Source organism: Hemitrygon akajei, chromosome 19 (genome assembly GCF_048418815.1).
Source record: "Hemitrygon akajei chromosome 19, sHemAka1.3, whole genome shotgun sequence".
Lineage (NCBI taxonomy): Eukaryota > Metazoa > Chordata > Chondrichthyes > Myliobatiformes > Dasyatidae > Hemitrygon > Hemitrygon akajei.
Genome location: NC_133142.1, coordinates 6,034,021 through 6,052,943, shown reverse-complemented (window position 1 = coordinate 6,052,943; position 18,923 = coordinate 6,034,021). Strand labels below are relative to the sequence as shown.

At 41.3% G+C, this 18,923-nt stretch overlaps 1 protein-coding gene across 3 annotated transcripts in view; it reads right to left on the bottom strand.

Annotated features, from left to right (window-relative positions):
- The window catches only part of LOC140741719 (MICOS complex subunit mic25-b-like), a 693,418-nt gene that overhangs the window by 154,898 nt on the left and 519,597 nt on the right, over positions 1-18,923 (bottom strand). For all 3 annotated transcript variants that reach the window (XM_073072022.1, XM_073072021.1, XM_073072019.1), the window contains one exon: positions 15,922-16,057. In XM_073072022.1, coding sequence (XP_072928123.1) covers positions 15,922-16,057 — 136 coding nt within the window. The remainder of the gene's footprint in view (positions 1-15,921; positions 16,058-18,923) is intronic.

Genomic DNA, 18,923 nt, shown 5'->3' with positions numbered 1-18,923 from the left:
CAAAGACATATCTCTACCCCATCATCCTGGGTAGACACATATTGTAAACAGTCAGATTCTTTTTCTAAGGGTACAAGTGTTAAATTTTAGACATCATGCATTTAAGGTGATGGAAAGATAAAGGAAATGTGCAGGGAAAGTTTTTATTTACACTGAGATTGGTGGGTGCCTAGAATGGGCTGCTGGAGATGGTGGGACAGACAGATGGGCATAGATAGAGTAAATGCAAGCAGGCTTTTCCCACTGAAACTGGGTGGGCCATGGGTTAAGTGTGAAAGGTGAAAAGCTTAAGGGAAACATGAGGGAGAACTTCTACACTCAAGAGAGTCGTGAGAGTGTGGAATGAGCTGCCAGCAGAAGTGGTGCATGCAAGCTGGATTGCAACATTTAAGAGAAGTTTGGGTAGGTACATGGATGGTAGAGGTTATGGAGGGCTATGGTCCTGGTGCAGGTTGACGGGAGTAGGCAGATTAAATGACTCGGCATGGACTAGAAGGGCTGAAGGGCCTGTTTCTGTGTTGTATTTTTCTATGACTCTATGAATATACAGGGATATAAATCACATACAGTCAGAAGAGCTTCAGTTTAATTTGACATTGCAGGCCAAAGGACCTGTATCTGTGCTGTACTGCCCAACGTTCCATGGAACAATCAATCGTTTGCACGATGTTCTGAAAGGTCATTGATATCATGTGGAGCCATGTCTACTCCAAAAAAACTGGGAACATGCATGTAGGTGCGAGGGATATTCACTTTCCAGGCGAAAGGATCTCCTGATGAAGGGTTTCGGCCCGAAACGTCATCACTACCTCCTCCCATAGATGCTGTCTGGCCTGCTGAGTTCTGCCAGCATTTTGTGTTTTTATTTATCTCCAGCATCTGCAGATTCACTCATGTTGCCTTCGAAAGGATCTCATGTTTTGCCAAGCTCACTTTCTGAACACAGCAGCTGCAACTTGTAAGGTCAAACAGTTCCAACCAACATTACTTAACTTCTGGTCATCAACAAGGAAGTGAACTGGTCTTGGAAGATTCAGTAGCTAAATATAATCTCCCTTTAGTGAGAGCATTTGTGGCTATTTATATCCAATAGAGCATAAGGTCTTTGTTTGAGCTTAGAACTTCACAGTCAGCAAACCCAATACCATCACACGGGGAGCTTGAAAAGGAAAAGAAAACCCGCAGATGTTGGAAATCTGAGGTAAATAATGATAATTCTTGAAATGGCAGGTCAGACTGAAACTGTGGAGAAAGAAAGAGTTAACGATTCGGGTTAAGACAAAATGTGAAATGTTTAGTCTGTCACTTTCTTCACATACGTTGCTTGATCTGCGAATTATTTCCAACATGTTTGTTTTTCATTTCATCTGTTGAGGTTATTCATTGTGACAGTGGGAGCAAGTAACAACGGACAAGATGTGAAGACTTGGAAGATGTGAATGCGAGGCTGGATCAAGTAGGATGCTCTCTTTCAGATGAAAGAGAAGTTGTGGGGTTGTGTAGATGAATACGTTGCAGGAGGAGAAAATGATTGAAGAATTAGGAAAACGTCTATAGAAATAAGAATATAGAAATAAGCCAGTCCTGAGGAAGGGTCTCAGCCTGAAAAATCAACAACTACTATTTTCCTTAGATGCTGCCTGGCCTGCTGAGTTCCTCCAGCATTTTGTGTGTGTTGCTTTGGATTTTCAGCATCTGCAGATTTTCTCAAGTTTGTGCCAGAAATAAGAGATTTATTTAGAGAGCAGGTGTTAAGTTGATTTATTTTCAAGTAAAGGAAACAATATTTCTGATCTAGCAGATCATTTTTCTTTGAAACGAATCATAGAGTTATAGAGAATTACAGCGCAGAACAGGTCCCTTTAGCCTACCTACTCTGTGCCGAGCTGTTCATCTGCCTAGAAAGTTCCTGCTTAAACTTTCAATTGGATTGTTTTACGATTGGGTTAAAGCCTTTAACATTGATTTCAGCCAGTGTAAAACATCTTCTCCCGAACTACCAAACAGCAGAGTTGGTACAGACATTAGGAAGGCAAACTCCCAGACATGCCCAATAATAAAAGCTATTTGCATTATCAAAGTAAGTTTACTGATATGATCAAGATGTAATAAACCAGTTCTCAAAGTTTAAACTCATATTCTTAAATTGTGCTCTTGCAGACTGATGTCATTTAAGCCCAATGAATATGTTATGGCTTGTATCATGCATTAAAAAATAATTTATCATTTGTGCAATTCTCTCCCAGCCATCAACTACTCTATAAGCACAGTGTAATCAGATTACTGTAAGTCCTACTGCTATATTATTTCATCTCGTCTTCGCTGAAGCTATATTAAAGGCCATAAAGCAACTGTGGTCATTCAAATTGAGCAGATCTAGGCTTAGCCCTCACTGCAACTGAGGCAACACAACTCCCCTGTCCAACAGGGTCTTGTGATCACAATAAAAATATCCAAGGCAATAACTTGCACTTTTTATTGGAGCGCACACTGTCCAACGGTACACAAGTCCAGGCGACAACACAGCAACGGTAGGCAATAAGTCCAGCTCCATCGCTATCGAGCAACTCACTGATAGGGTAGACCTGCAGTACTTACTGTTCTTAGTTTCCAGCAGTGACTTGCAATCGTACAAAAGACAGAGCAGACAAACGAATACACCTCTGATTAGACCCGGAGTGGACACTGCGAACGAGCACACTGCCATCGTACCAGGCAGCCTTCATCAAAACATACAGCAAAAGCTATTGCATGCATCAAATCAAATCAACAAGGTAAAACACACAAAATGCTGGAGGAACTCAAGTCAGGAAGCATCCATGGAAAGGAATAAAGAGTTGATGTTTAGGGCCGATTAACTTTACCAAGACAAATTTTCTGACCAAGATAATGATGAGACCCTGCACCAAGACAAATCAGCGAGGACTGTGCTGATCAGTCCACATGTGTCGCCATGCTTCCTGCACTTACGTAGCATGCCTGTAACTCACTAATGCTAACCATAAACCATTTTACAGAAAACTTTGGTTTAAGCTTTGGGTTTTTACAGAAACATAGAAAATAGGTGCAGGAGTAGGCCATTTGGCCCTTCGAGCCTGCACCGCCATTCAGTATGATCATGGCTGATCATCCAACTCAGAACCCTGTACCTGCCTTCTCTCCATTCCCCCTGATCCCTTTATCCTTTATGGGATGGGCTTGCTAGCCCTATGCCCAGCCTTCCTCATTTTGCAGCCAGGCTTAGGATGTTCATGGTCATTATTAAATTGTGGTGTGCCCCCAGCACATCCTTGACACAAACAACACATTTCACTGTACATCTCAATGTTTCAATGTGTATGTGAGAAATAAAACTAATTTATCTTATTTAATTATTTAACGAGCCACACCGCCCAGCAACCCATCTATTTAACCCTAGCCTAATCACAGGACAAATTGCAATGACCATTTAACCTACTAAGTGGTACATCTTTGGACCGTGTGAAGAAACCAGCACACCCAGAGGAAATCCATGTGCTCACGGGAAGGACATACAAACTTCTTACAGAGGAGACCGGAATTGAACTCAGAACTCCGATGTCCCGAGCTGTAATAGCATCGCACTGACTGGTACGGTACCATAGCACCCCTAATATTTAATCTCTTTAAGAACCAGGCTCTTTGGCACAACTCTTCCTTGCAGACCAAGATGCACGTCTACAAACACGAGGAAATCTGCAGATGCTGGAAATTCAAGCAACACACACAAAATGCTGGTGGAACACAGCAGGCCAGGCAGCATCTATAGGGAGAAGCACTGTTGACATTTCGGGCCGAGACCCTTCGTCAGGACTAATTGAAAGAAGAGATAGTAAGAGATTTGAAAGTGTGAGGGGGAGGGGGAGATCCAAAATGATAGGAGAAGACAGGAGGGAGAGGGATGAAGCTAAGAGCTAGAAAGTTGATTGGCAAAAGGGATACACATCTAAGCTAGTTCAGCTTGCCCATGTTTCACCCAAATGCAGTTCAAAGTTCAACATTTATTATCAAAGTATGCATAAATTACACAACCTTGAGATTCATCTCCTCACAGGCGGCCACAAAGCAAGAAACCTAAAAAACAATTTTTAAAAGACAAACATCCAATGCACAAAGAGAGAAAGAAAACATGAATCGTGCAAACAGTAAAAGCAAGCAACATCGCTCAGATCAAAATGGAGTCCATAGACCCGGAGCCTGGAGCAACTGGAATAGGTCCATAGCCTGAGTCTCAGTTCATGACACAGTAGGGCAAATCGCCACAAAGCTCACAATCATGAAGCCCAGAGAGTGGAGTAAACGCCACAAACAGAACCGGCTTGACCCTCACCTCCAGTTCTGACACCCTACCTTTTCAATCTATCTGGACCAGCGTTTAAATTGACCAAACTGCAGGCAACAGGACTAGCTTAGTTGGGCACCTTAGTCAGCATGGACAAGTTGGGCCGAAGGGCCTGCTTTTGTGCTGTTTAACTCTGTTACAGTGACTCTATATCCGGCAGGAAATTAGAGGCAAAATTAGCAGTGATTCTCTAGAATCTGAATCATTTCAAAAGGACTTATGATTAAACCAGTTTATAATTTTCACTCATTTACTTCAGAACTGTTGCTACGAAGTCAAATGGATTAGGCAGTGACTGGAAACAAATCCCATAGATTTTAATTAGAAACATACCAAGAAACTGCAGACTGATGTCAGAAATGAACTCAGTTTTGCACTTAGCTGGTTTTATCACTCTGCCTATATTAGTTCTTTTAGGCCTGACTCATCTCAGTTGTGCAATAAAACACTTAAGTTCACTAATTATTTTATAACATAAATTTCAATCCCATCTAGTCTCAGCAATGGGATAGTCACAAATCCATGTCTTAAGATCATTCAGTTGGTAAAAAAAAACTAACAGTCCCCGATACATTGAAAATGATGAAGATTAACGCTGTAGCAAGAAAATCAGTTATGGTTAATTACTTCAGATATGGCATTATAATCACTAATTAAAAACAATGTCCCAAATTTGCGATCAGAGTAACTGTAAAGCTATCAGAACTCACTAGAGGAAATCTGACAGGAACTTCTGCACCGTGCGCGTGTGCATTTGACGTAGGTGTCTACAATCTACAGTCAATGAATTACCATGTTTCCATGGTGTGCAGCCTGCCACAGTACAATAGTCAGAAAAAAAGGAATTGACAAGAATGTCAGGTATTTATGAACAATTTTCATTATATAAAAAAGCACTGAAAATATTATGCTTGATGCATGAGGTGCGCTATTAATTATGTACTATTACGCCACTCTAGATATAAAAGGACAATTTTATTTAACAGTCATTCATATAAATATTTCAAAATTCCATGAATTCTAAAGTACGCACAAACATACAAATTAGAGAACAGGCCAAGGATATTCAGCCCCACAATGCCATCACTCTCACCTTGCTGCTGTAAGGAGTTTCTATGTCCTTCCACTGACCGCGTACGTTTCTTCCCACATTCCAAAGACGAACAGATTTTGGTTGGTAAGTTTTCGGTATGCTTTGTTGATGCTGGAAGCATGGTGTGGCTTGCGGCGTGCCCCCAGCACATCCTCAATGCAAATGCCACATTTCACTAAATGGCTCAATGCTCCAATGTACAAACCCTATTTCCAGAAAAGTTGGGATATTTTCCAAAATGCAATAAAAACAAAAATCTGTGATATGTTAATTCATGTGAACCTTTATTTAACTGACAAAAGTACAAAGAAAAGATTTTCAATAGTTTTACTGACCAACTTAGTTGTATTTTGTAAATATACACAAATGTAGAATTTGATGGTTGCAACACACTCAACAAAAGTTGGGACAGAGGCATGTTTACCATTGTGTTACATCACCTTTCCTTTTAATAACACTTTTTAATCGTTTTAGAACTGAGGATACTAATTGTAGTAGATTTGTAATTGGAAATTTTGTCCATTCTTGCTTGATATAAAACTTCAGCTGCACAACAGTCCGTGGTCTCTGTTGTCTGATTCTCCTCTTCATGATGCGCCATACATTTTCAATAGGAGATAGATCTGGACTGGCAGCAGGCCAGTCAAGCACACGCACTCTGTGTCTACAAAGCCACGCTGTTGTAGCCCGTGCAGAAAGTGGTCTGGCATTGTCCTGCTGAAATAAGCATGGACGTCCCGGGAAGAGACGTCGCCTTGATGGCAACATGTGTCTCTCTAAAATCCTAATATACGCCTCAGAGTCAATGGTATCTTCACATACATGCAACTCACCCATGTCGTGGGCACTGATGTACCCCCATACCATCACAGATGCTGGCTTTTGCACCTTTCGCTGATAACAATCAGGATGGTCGTTTTCATCTTTGGCACGGAGAACTCGACACCCGTTTTTTCCGAAAACTAGCTGAAATGTGGACTCATCTGACCACAGCACACGGTTCCACAGTCTTTCAGTCCATCTGAGATGAGCTTGGGCCCAGAGAACTCGCCAGCGTTTCAGCATAGAGTTTATGTATGGCTTCCTCCTTGCGTAATACAGTTTCAAGTTGCATTTCTGGATGCAGCGACGGACTGTGTTAAGTGACAATGGTTTTCCGAAGTACTCCTGAGCCCAGGTGGCTATAATTATCACAGTAGCATGACAGTTTCTTAGGGAGTGCCGCCTGAGGGCTTGAAGATCACGCGCATTCAACAGTGGTTTCTGACCTTGCCCTTTACGCACTGAGATGACTCTGAATTCTCTGAATCTTTTCACAATATTATGTACTGTAGATGTTGAAAGACCTAAATTCTCTGCAATCTTGCGTTGGGAAATGTTCCTTTTGAATTGACTAACAATTCTCTCACGAATTTTGGCACAAAGGGGTGAGCCACAACCCATCCTTGCTTGCAAAGACTGAGCCTTTGATGGATGCTACTTTTATACCTAGTCATGATACCTCACCTGCTACCAATTAGCCTGCTTAGTGGAGTCTTCCAAACCGGTGTTACTTGAATATTCTGTGCACTTTTCAATCTTATTTTAACTCTGTCCCAACTTTTGTTGAGTGTGTTGCAGCCATCAAATTCTAAATTTGTGTATATTTACAAAATACAATTAAGTTGATCAGTAAAACTATTGAAAATCTTTTCTTTGTACTTTTGTCAGTTAAATAAAGGTTCACGTGAATTAACATATCACAGATTTTTGGTTTTATTGCGTTTTGGAAAATATCCCAACTTTTCTGGAAATGGGGTTTGTACGTATATGCAATTGGGAAGAAGGTACAGGAGCATCAGAACCCACACCACCAGGTTCAGGACCAGTTACTACCCCTCAACCATTGGGCTCGTGAACCAGAGGGAGTAAACTCACTCAACTTCACTCAGATTCACTTGGCCCATCACTGAACTTGTCCCACAACCTATGGACTCATTTTCAATGACTTAATTATTTAATTTTTTTTCTCAGCTCAAGCTGATAAAACCTGAGATAAGGGCATAGCCAAGCACACTCGCTTCTCAATTGCTGGGAACTTTCGGACCACTCTAGTGGTGTTTAGTATCGTGGCTTTCTGAAGTTTTCCATAGATATTGCAGTGTGGCCCTAATTGTTTAATGCTATGGCGCAAACAAAGCCTTTGGGATGATACCAGTTGTAGATATTACTATCAGGACAATGTACATTCCACAGTCTTTCAATTTTCCTCTTTTAATTCAGTATATTTCTGGTATTTTTCACTTATTGATTTCTGCAAGTTATGTGTGTTTGTAATGGTTAAATCAGTTGTTCTTGCCTGTTTATCCTGTATTATTAAATCTGGACAGATATTATGAATTGTCCTATCTGTAATAGCTGATCGGTCATAATATAATTTGTGGTATTCTGACTCTAAAACTGAATCAGGCTTGTGTTTATAGTAAAGTGTGGTTTCATTTATGAGTTTGTATTTTAAAGCAAGATTTTGGTGAATGATGTTTGCCATTTGATTGTGCCCGTGTCAGTAATCAGATTGCGTTAAACTGCTACAGGATCCTGCAATGTGTTGGATAGTTTCTGTTTTTTACTCAGAATTTTCTACATTTATCATCTTGAATTTGTTGGTCTTTTATTATGTATTTTTGATTTTTTTTGTGTTAACCACCTGGTTAATATTATTATTATTTTGTTGTCTTTCTTTTTGTACTTGCACAGTTTGTGTCTTTTGCCGCCCTGTTGGTGCAGTCTTTCATTAGTTCGATTATGGTTATTGGATTTATTGAGTATTCCCGCAAGAAAATTAATCTCAGGGTTGTGTATGGTGACATATATGTACTTTGATAATAAATTTACTTTCAACTTTGAACTTTGATCTGACTACATCCCTCACTCCAAGTTCCTGTCCACTTACTCAAGCACCAAAGTAATTCTGCATTTAGAACAGTACAAGTCCACAATTCCACTGGAGGCTGGAAGCCCAGCGACGGCCTGTCCTGGGGCTGGAGGATTGACCGTGGGTGTCCAGGTGTAGAAACGTGGCTTGGTTTGCTGTTCTGCACTCTGGTTGATCTTTCATTGATGCTGTTATGGTTATATTCTATAGATTTGCTGAGTACACCCACAGGAAAATGAATCTCAGAGTTGTATATGATGACATATATGTGCTTAGATAATAAAATTTACTTTGAACTTTGGTTTTATTTGTTCTGTTGTTTTTGTTGCTGCTGATTGTATTCTGTTTGAACATGAGTGGCAACACTTCCAGTCTGCCCCCAGCATATCCTTTGGTTGTTAACACAAGCAACACACTTCACTGTTTATTTTAATGCACCTATGACAAATCTGAATCTGAAGCTGAATTTAACAGACTCTGCTCACACTGCCCTTTGAGGAATATCGCATCAAAGACTCACCATCATTTGAGATTAAAGAAATGCCTTCTTTGCTTTACAACTGTTTTAAATAAGCAATACCTTATTCTTAAATTTAAACAAAAAGTCTTCTTCTTTTAAATGCATAGAATTTCAACTTCTATCCTCAATTAGATGAGAGTTCCTATTATTTTAGGGCGACACAGTAGCATAACAGTTAGCGTAACGCTTTACAGCACCAGCGATTCAGGTTCAAAACTCGCATTCGGTCTAGGTAAATGAACCCAGATCGCTGGCACTGTAAAGCATTATGCAAACTACTATGCTACTGTGCCAGTCTAAAAAACATTGTAAATTACACCTAATTTGGGATAGATTTAGAAATTTCTACATTGAGTTTCTACGTATTCCCCATGACTGCATGGGCTTCCACTGGGTGCTCCAGTTTCCTCCCACACGCATTTGGTGGGAAGAGGAAAACTGGACATATTATTCCCTGTAAAGGATCAGGATCTGAATCAGGTTTATTATCCCTCACACAGAGTATATTGTGAAATCTGTTGTTCTGTGGTAGCAGACATAAAAGTCAATAAGACATAAAAATCAATAAATTACAAAAATAAATAGTTTAAGAAAAAGGAATAATGATTTAGTGCTTATGAATTTGACGCTAGAGAGGAAGAAGTTGCTCCTAAATCGTTGCATGTAAGTCTTCAGGCAGTTCCCATTTTTGAACTTCAAATGGTCGCTGAACTATTTGTCTTTTACACTATTTATTTGATTTTGTACCTTATTGTATTTTTTTGATGTGTTCCACTGTACTGGTACTGTAAAATAACACATTTCATGATATTTATCAGTGATAATAAACCTGATTCTGATTTTGATTCAGTCTGCCCTGCAGGAAAGATGTTTCCTTTTGTCTTTTCTAGTTCTTTACCAATCATTTTCAGTCTGTGTATTTGGGGTTAATGGTCATACTGCCAGTAGAAACTGCTGAACTCCACCAAAACTGCCTTATGGTTTTTGAACTATATTCAATCAAATTTCTCCCTCAACGCCACTGTATGTCAGACAATGATATCCAACTTTCTCATTTTTCGCCACCTAACTCACTTTCAAGGACTCTTCATCTCATGGTCTTGATATTTATTGCTTATTTATTTATTATTATTATTATTATTTCTTTCATTTTTGTATTTGCAAAGTTGGTTGTCTTTTGCACACCGGTTGAGCGTCCAGTTGGTGCGATCTTTCATTGATTCTATTATGGTTATTATTCTATGATGTATTTATTGATGACGTCTGCAAGAAAGTTCATCTCAGGGTTGTATATTGTGACATATAACAAGCAGGAGAAAGTGGACAGATGCTGGAAGTCCAAAGCAACATACATAAAATGCTGGAGGAACTCAGCAGGTCAGGCAGCATCTATGGAAAGGAATAAACAGTCAATGTTTTAGGCTGAGACTCATCTTCAGGACTCTGCTTCGGTGACGTACGGGTCATCATCATCATTATGTGCCATGTCATATGACGTGGGCTATCATGGTCTTCCACCTGCCTTTAATCTGCCTACCAAGCGAGAGATCATCACCTGTGAGAAAGACCCCCTTCATGCTCCTTCTGTGACCATGACTGTTCTTGGCAATTTGTTCTGCAGAAGTTGCATGCCATTGCCTTCTTCTGGGCAGTGTCGTTACAGGAAGGGTGACCCCTGCCTTATCAATATTCTTCAGAGATTGTCAGCCTGATGTCAGTGGTCGCATAATCAAGACCTGAGATTCTATTCATGTGACCAACCCAACCTGTTCCCATGGCTTCACTTGACCATGACAGGGGGGATAAGCAAGTGCTACACTTTGCCCAAGGGTGACCTGCAGGCTAGCAGAGGGAAGGAGCACCTCACACCTCCTTTGGTAGAGACATATCTCCATCCTGCCACCTAGACATATATATACTTTGATAATAAATTTGCTTTGAACTTCTAACTAACTGAAAACTCTTAACCTTGCTAACATTTTAATAGATTGTATCTGCACGGACTGGATTGGCTGAAGATCCTTTTCCAGTGCTGTAGTTTTCTGTGACTCCATGAGGGAAACACAGTTACATCAGCCTAAACTGTCTGGTAAATTGGAAAGTAAACAACAAAGCACAATAGGAGTTTGAGGAGAGTTGGTATGTCACCAAAGACACTCGCAACTTTCTACAGATGCACCGCAGAAAGCATTCAAACTGGCGGAATCACTGTCCTGCCATGGTGGGGCGCCGCACAGGATCAAAATAAATAGCAGTAAGTTGTGAACTCAGTCAGCTCCATCATGAGCACTAGCTTCCCCCACATTCAGGACATCTTCAAGGAGCAATGCCTCAAAAAGGCAGCATCCATCAATAAGGACCCATCACCCAGGTCATGTCTTGTTCTCATCGCTACCATCAGGAAGGAGGTACAGGAGCCTGAAGACACACACTCAGCAATTCAGGAACAGTTTCTTCCCTTCTTCCATCTTATTTCTGAATGGACATCGAACCCATGAACACTGCCTTACTACTATTTTTTTGCACTATTTATTTAATTTATATATATATAAACACACTATAATTAATAGTTTATTGAATATTATTATGTATTGCATTGTACTGCTGCTGCATAACAACAAATTTCACAACATATTCTGGTGATATTAAACCCGAATCTGATTCTGATTGGGACTCTGAAATGGCCTAGCAAGCTACTCCATTGAAATAAAACTGGTCAATAAATCCTTGCTTTGCCAATCATGTCCAGATCCCCTGAACAATGAAGAAAGAAAAAGCAATGGGATGAAAACTGCTGGACAACGTTGGGCCATGTTATTCAGGGGATCACCATCATTTCAACAAGAGTGGTGTCATTCCTTTAAGGGGAACACAGAACACAACATTGAACATAGAAAGGCTGGGGCTGTTGTGGATAGTCTGGAGGGTTGTCAGAGGTTACAGCAGGAATGAGCTGAGAAGTGGCAGATGGACTTCAACCCAGATAAATGTGAAGTGGTTCATTTTGGTAGATCCAATTTGAAAACAGAATATAATATAAATGGTAAGACTCTGAGCAGTATGGAAGATCTGAGAGATCTTGAGGTCTGTGTTGATGGGACACTCAAAGCTGCTGTGCAGGTTGACAGTGTTGTTAAGAAGGTGTATGGTGTGTTGGCATTCATCAACTGCAGGATTGAGTTCAAGAGCCGTGAGGTAATGTTACAGTTTTTTAAGACAGTCGTCAGACCCCACTTGGAGTACTGTGGTCAGTTCTGGTCACCTCACTACAGGAAGGATGTGGATTCTATAGAGAGAGTGCAGAGGAGATTTACAAGGATGTTGCCTGGATTGGAGGGCATACTACTTTATGAGAATAGGTTGAGTGTACTTGGCCTTTTCTCCTTGGAGTGACAGAGGATGAGAGGTGACCTAATAGAGGTGTGTAAAATGATGAGGGGCATTGATCGTGTGGATAGCCAAAGGTTTTTTCCCAGGGCTGAAGTGGCTAACATGAGAGGGCATAGTTTTAAGGTGCTTGGAAATAGGTACTGAAGGGATGTCAGGAGTAAGTTTTTCCACACAGAGAGTGGTGGGTGCGTGGAATGCATTGCCAGCGGTGGGTGCGTGGAATGCATTGCCAGCGGTGGGTGCGTGGAATGCACTGCCAGCGGTGGGTGCGTGGAATGCACTGCCAGCGGTGGGTGTGTGGAATGCACTGCCAGTGGTGGCGTCAGAAGCGGATACAATAGGATCTTTTAAGAGCCTCTTAGATAGGTAGATGGAGCTTAGAAAAATAGAGGGCTATGCACTAGGGAAATTCTAGGCAGTGTCTAGAGTAGGTTACATGGTCAGCACAATGTTCTGCCGATCTTTGACCTACTGTAAGAAACCATAGAACCATAGGACATTGGCACATCATTTCTGCTCCGCTGTTTGATCATGGCTGATTATTCTTCCCTCAGAACACCATTCTGGTATTTTATTATTTTTCCATTGACATATTTGAACTTTTACTTTCATATGTACTTTCAAAATCAGCTGCCAGTTCAGGTTTCGAACTCAGATCACATGTTGCAATGAAATGTAAATACTGCAGCTAAGGGGAAATGAGATTTTCATATCTGATGTATATTCTACGCCCAGTATCAATGTCAAGTTGCACATTGGCACAAGGAATTCTGCAGATGCTGTAAATCTTGAGCAACTCACACAAAGTGCTGGTGGAACTCAGCAGGTCAGGTAGCATCTACGAGGGGGAATAAACAGTTGATGTTACAGGTCTAAACTCTTCATCTGGAGCAGCAGATTGTTTGTTGCTCCAGATTCCAGATTTTTTAGGTTAATCATATGATGTAGGAGAAGAATTGGGCCAACTGGCTTATCAAGTCTGTTCTCTCACTCGATTTTGGCTGGTTTATTATTCCTCTGAACCCAATTCTCCTGCCTTCTCCACATAAGCTTTGACACCCTGTCTAATCAATTCCCAGATGAAGGATCTCAATCCTAAACATGAACCGTCCATTTCCCTCTGTGGATGCCACTTGACATGCTGAGTTCCACAGCATTTTGTGCTTTAGAAGAATGAGGATGTTTTCATTGAGACTTACAGAATCCCCAAGAGAACTGCTGGAGTAAACACCAAGACTGGAGATGCTATGGTCAGGAGAAAAAATACCAGTCCTCTGTATACTCAGTTTCTGCTTTATTAGGTACACCTGTACACCTACTCATTAATGCAAATATCTAATCAGCCAATCATGCAGCAGCAGCTCATTGTATAAAAACATGTAGACATGGTCAAGAAGTTCAGTTGTTGTTCAGAACAAATTTCAGAATGAGGAAAAAATTAGATCTAAGATCGGTGCCAGATGGGGTGGTTTGAGTACCTGAGAAACTGCGGATCTCCTGGGATTTTCCCACACAGCAGTTTCTAGAGTTTACAGAGAATGGTGCAAAAACCACAAAATATCCAAAGAGCAGCAGTTCTGTGGGCAAAAACCACATGTTAATGAGAGGTCAGAGGAGAAAGGCCAAACGGTTAAAGCTGACAGGGAGGTGACAGTAACTTAACTAATCACACGTTACAACAGAGGTGTACAGAAGAGCATCTCTGAACACACAACGCATTGAACCCTAAAGAGGATGGGCTACTGCTGCAGAAGATCATTAACATTACTCAGTGGCCACATTATTAGGAACTGGAGGTACAAGAGGTACCTAACAATGTGGCCACCGGGTATATAATCTGACACTCATGAAATGCTGCATCATCAAAGGAAATATTTATCAAATGAGGTTCAATCAGGTATCATCTGCTCTCTCAAGTGGACATTAAAGATGCCATGGCACCAGTTCAAAGAGTAAGAAGGTATCCCTGGCAAACATTAATCCCACAATCGACCTTCCAAAAATTGATCACATATTGTGTACAAGGCTGGGTTGTCTGCAAACAGGTTTTTCTGCTTCCTACACAAAAATATTCTTTTTAAAACCACTTTACCTCCTGTAAAATATTCAGTTAAGTCCTGAAAGGTTTGTAATATAAAGGTTATCAGTGCTATTTTTTGTGGCAAGAAGTTAATCTAGTAACAGATTGACAGATCCCTAGTACAATCAAATGGAATCTTTACCTCACAATCTACCACGTTGTGGCCTTGCACCTTATTGTTAGTCTGCAGTGCACTTTCTCTAACTTATTTTGCATTCTGTTATTGTTTTTACCTTGTACAACCTCAATTGCGTGGCAGGGTAGAGATACAGTACATCTCAACCAAAGGTTTAAGATGCTCCTTCCATCTGTAAGCTGCAGGTCACCCTTGGGCAAGGTGGAGCACCTGCTTAGTCCCCCGATCAGGGTCACGCGAAGCCATGGGAGGCAGGTGGTGGATGGTTGTATGAGCAGCTGGTGCATACCACCTGGTTATGTGACCACTGACGCCCAGTAGACAGTCTCTGAAGAGTACTGATAATCGCTGGGGTCACCTGTCTTGTAAAGACACTGCCCAGAAGAAGTCGATGGCAAGCCACTTCTGCCGAAGAACGATCATTATCACCAAGATTACCTACGACACGCCACATAATGAGGATGACTACCTCAAAGCACTGTAATGATTTGATCTGTATGAACAGTACATAAGACTAGCTTTTCACTGTATCCCAGTACGTGTTCAATAGGAAACCAATTCCAATACCAGTAACACTTCCTTCTGCACTGTTATTGTTTTACCTTGCACTGCCTCAGTGTGGTATTGTAACAAATTGATCTCTGCACAAGTTTTTCAATGTACCTTGGTACATGTCACAAAATGAACTGATTCACCAAGTTGCCGATTTACACCAGTTATCTGCAAAGGCACTCCAATTCTTGTTGATGTCGCGGCCAAGAAAACTCACCAAAACCTCTACTTCCTCAAGAGGTTAACATGTTCCTGTTGTCTCTAACCAAGTTTCTTTTTCATGCACAGAAAGCATTCTGTTTGAATGCATAAGAGCTTTGAATGACAACTGTTCTGCACATGACCTCAAGAAATTGCAGAAAGTAGTTGTGGACACAACTCAGCATATCAGAGAAATTAGCCTCTCATTTATGGACTCTGTCTGTACTTCTCACTTCCTCAGTAAAGCAGCCCACATGATCAAATTCCCGAGCCTCCCCTCTCCCCTTAGGCACAGATACAAAAGCCTGAAAGCACGTACAAGCTTCTATCCCATTGTTATCAGATTCTTGAATGGACCTCTTGTGGGAGATGATGGACTCTTGGCCTCACAATCTACCTCATTATGATCTTGCATTTTATCGCTCGCCTGCACCACACTTATTTTTCACTTTTACACTTAGTTATTGTTTTACCTTACACTATCTCAACGCACTGTGTAATGATTTCATCTGTATAAACAGTCTGCAAGATAAGCTTATCACTGTATCTTAGTACATGTGACAATAACACGAATATCACACCAATACTGAATACCTGGAGGTTTAACAGATTAGCAAGGCATGTGAACCGTGGAGAGCATCTTTAAATGTGAAGGGAAAAATCTTCAGACCATACCTTTTGTGCCTCTCTGATGCAACGCTGGTATTCCTTGGCGAAGTCAGAGCACTTCAGAGTCAGCTGTGGATTTTGCTGGTAACAGTGAAGGATCTGGGACTGCAGATCAATGCAGAGGGGCTCATAGTTTCTCCTCCTATTAACCAAGGATAAAAAAAATCAAAGTTCAGAATAAATTTATTATCGAAGTATTAAAGTATTATCAATGTACATACACTCAGTGGCCACTTTGCTTGGTACCTCTTATACTTAATGAAATGGCAAATGAGTGATTGTTCATAGTCTTCTGCTGCTGTGGCCCATCCACTTCAAGGTTTGCTGTGTTGTGCATTCATTGATGCTCTTCAGCACATCACTGTGGTAATGCGTGGTTATCGCCTTCCTGCCAGCTTGAACCAGTTTGACCGTTCTTCTCGGACCACTCTCAGTTTTGCTCACAGAACTACAGCTCACTGGATGTTTTTTTTCATCAGACCAGTCTCTGTAAACTCTAGAGAGTGTTGTGCGTGAAAATCCCAGGAGATCAGCAGTTTCTGAGATACTCAAGCCCCCTTATCTGGCACCAACAATATTCAACAGTCAAAGTCACTTAGATCACATTTCTTCCCCATTCTGAGGCTTGATCTGACCAACAACTGAAGCTCTTGACCACATCTGTATACTTTTAAGCATTGAGTTGCAGTCACATGATTAACTAATTAGATATTTCCATTAACAAGCAGGTATACAGGTGTACCTAATAAAGTGGCCACTGAATGTATATATCACCATGTACTACCCTGAGATCCATTTTCTTTTTCACTTCAGGGTCATCTCTGCATACCTTAAAACATATTTTCTATGTGTATTAGAAAATACCTTACTTAAAGAGGTATGTCCTGGTTAGGGCTGATTTTTTTTAATCCACAGCCAATCCCAGGCTCCAATCCCCTGTGCTGTAAGATATTAAAATGTGGATTTGCTTGACAGGACATTCTTCCCATAATAAAGTGACCAGAACTGAACACAATACTCCAGGTGTGTTCTCACCAAAGTTTTATAGTGCTGCAATGTTACATCACAGTTCCTCAAAGAATTCAAAGTATATTTATTATCAAAGTATGTATGCAGTGTACAGCCCTTAGATTGGTCCTCTCCACAGTCATAAAACAAAGAAAACCATGGAACCTGTTGAAAGAAAAACATCAAGCCCTCCACACACATAAAAACAAATCGAAAAAACAGCAACAAGAGTATCAACCCCCCACCACATGCAAAAAAAAACCAAATCACGCAAACAGCAAAAAGAAAGAAAGAGTGAAAACACAGAATATAAAACACAAAATTGAAAGAGTCTGTATTCAGTTCAGCTCAGTGTTTTGATTATTTGCAGGCTGCCCCCATCTGAAGTCGCCCAAAAGAGCAGCAGAGAAAGAAGTGACTAGGAGCTACAGTCCAAGCCACAAACCACAGACCCAGAACTTCGGTACCATCCTCCAAAAGCACTGAAGGAGAGAGAGACCATTTGAACACAGGGACATTCCCTCGGATGCAGCAACCGAACAGGAGCGAGAGACCATCTCATGCTGACACTTTCCTCCAGGCAGCAGTGAGCAAGAGGCAGGTAGATGACATTGAACACCCACCTGCCTTCTGCTCTCATCCCCAAAGACTTCAACCTTCCTTGACACTTTAATTGGCGAGATCGGTTAGAAATGGAGTTGGTCATGGGCTCACACCCCGTCTCTAAGCTTCTTACCCTCGAGGCCACTCACCTGAAACCCTCTTAGAGACAATCAACCCAAAAACACACCATCCAACTGTAGATCACAGGCCCCCGCAGTACCAGAACCACATTTGAAGGAAAGAGAAGATGTAAAAGAAGTGAAAGAAACAGTTTCGTGGACCATCTGGAGGATGTTGCCTATGGTAGCATTGTTTGCTGGTGCCATCTTGAACTTAGTACGCCAACTAATACAGGCCAACACACCATATGTCTTCTTAGCAATCCTGTCAAGCTGAGCAGCAATTAAACTACGCTTGTGCAAGCATCTGCCCATTTTGGCCTTGATTAATATTGTGGAACGGAAAACTTTTCATTTGGGATTGTGAGGTTTCAGTATTTCCTTGAGAGATCTGTGAGCTCAGTTGGTGCAGTGAAAACCAGGATTGACGGAGTTTTGGGAGCTCATAGAGCATATATGTCAAACTCAAGGCCCGCAGGCCAAATCCGGCCCGCGGTGGAATTATATTTGGCCCGCGAGATAATATCTAATTACTATTAAAGCTGGCCCCAGTAATCGAAGCGCCTATGGCGTATGATATGGCTAATGCTGAGTTTATTCAGGTACCAGGTTTTCAGGGTTTTTAGTGTTTATTCGGCAGTCTTGCTCGGCAGTCTTCTTCATAAGAAACGGAATTTGTAAAGTAAAACACTTTGTAGTTATAGCAGAGACTGAGACACATGAGAGCAGGCTGAAAAAACGGAGGCAACGAAAGCTGCGTTCGCACGCGTCCGACTGATCCGGCCCGCATGAAGCTGCATTTTGCTCAATCCGGCCCGTGACCTAAAATGACACCCCTGTCATAGAGGAAACAGATATATGGGCTAATCAAGAAGTGAAGTTCAGATGGCGGAGCTGCTGTGACGGTTCTACAAGGCCAAGTTCTGCTCCTGCTTCTTACTGTACATTCTTAAAGCGCATCAGCGTCAGTCAGGAGTGTGTTGACACAGGACACTGCAGACACTGGAATCTGGAGCATAAAAAAGCAGACTGTTGGAGGAACTCTGTGGATCAAGCAGCATTTGCGGAAGGAAAAGGATAATCAATGTTTTGAGTTGGATGGGGATGCAAAGGGGTGGGAGAGGTGGGAGTCAAGATTTTGCTGAGTGTATAGACTTTGAGTCAGAGCAATATGGCACAGAAACAGGCCCTTTGGCCCTTCTAGTCTGTGCCAAACTATTGTTTTTCTTAGTCTCATCGACCCAGACAACAGGCCACGAAATTTTTCCCATCCATATA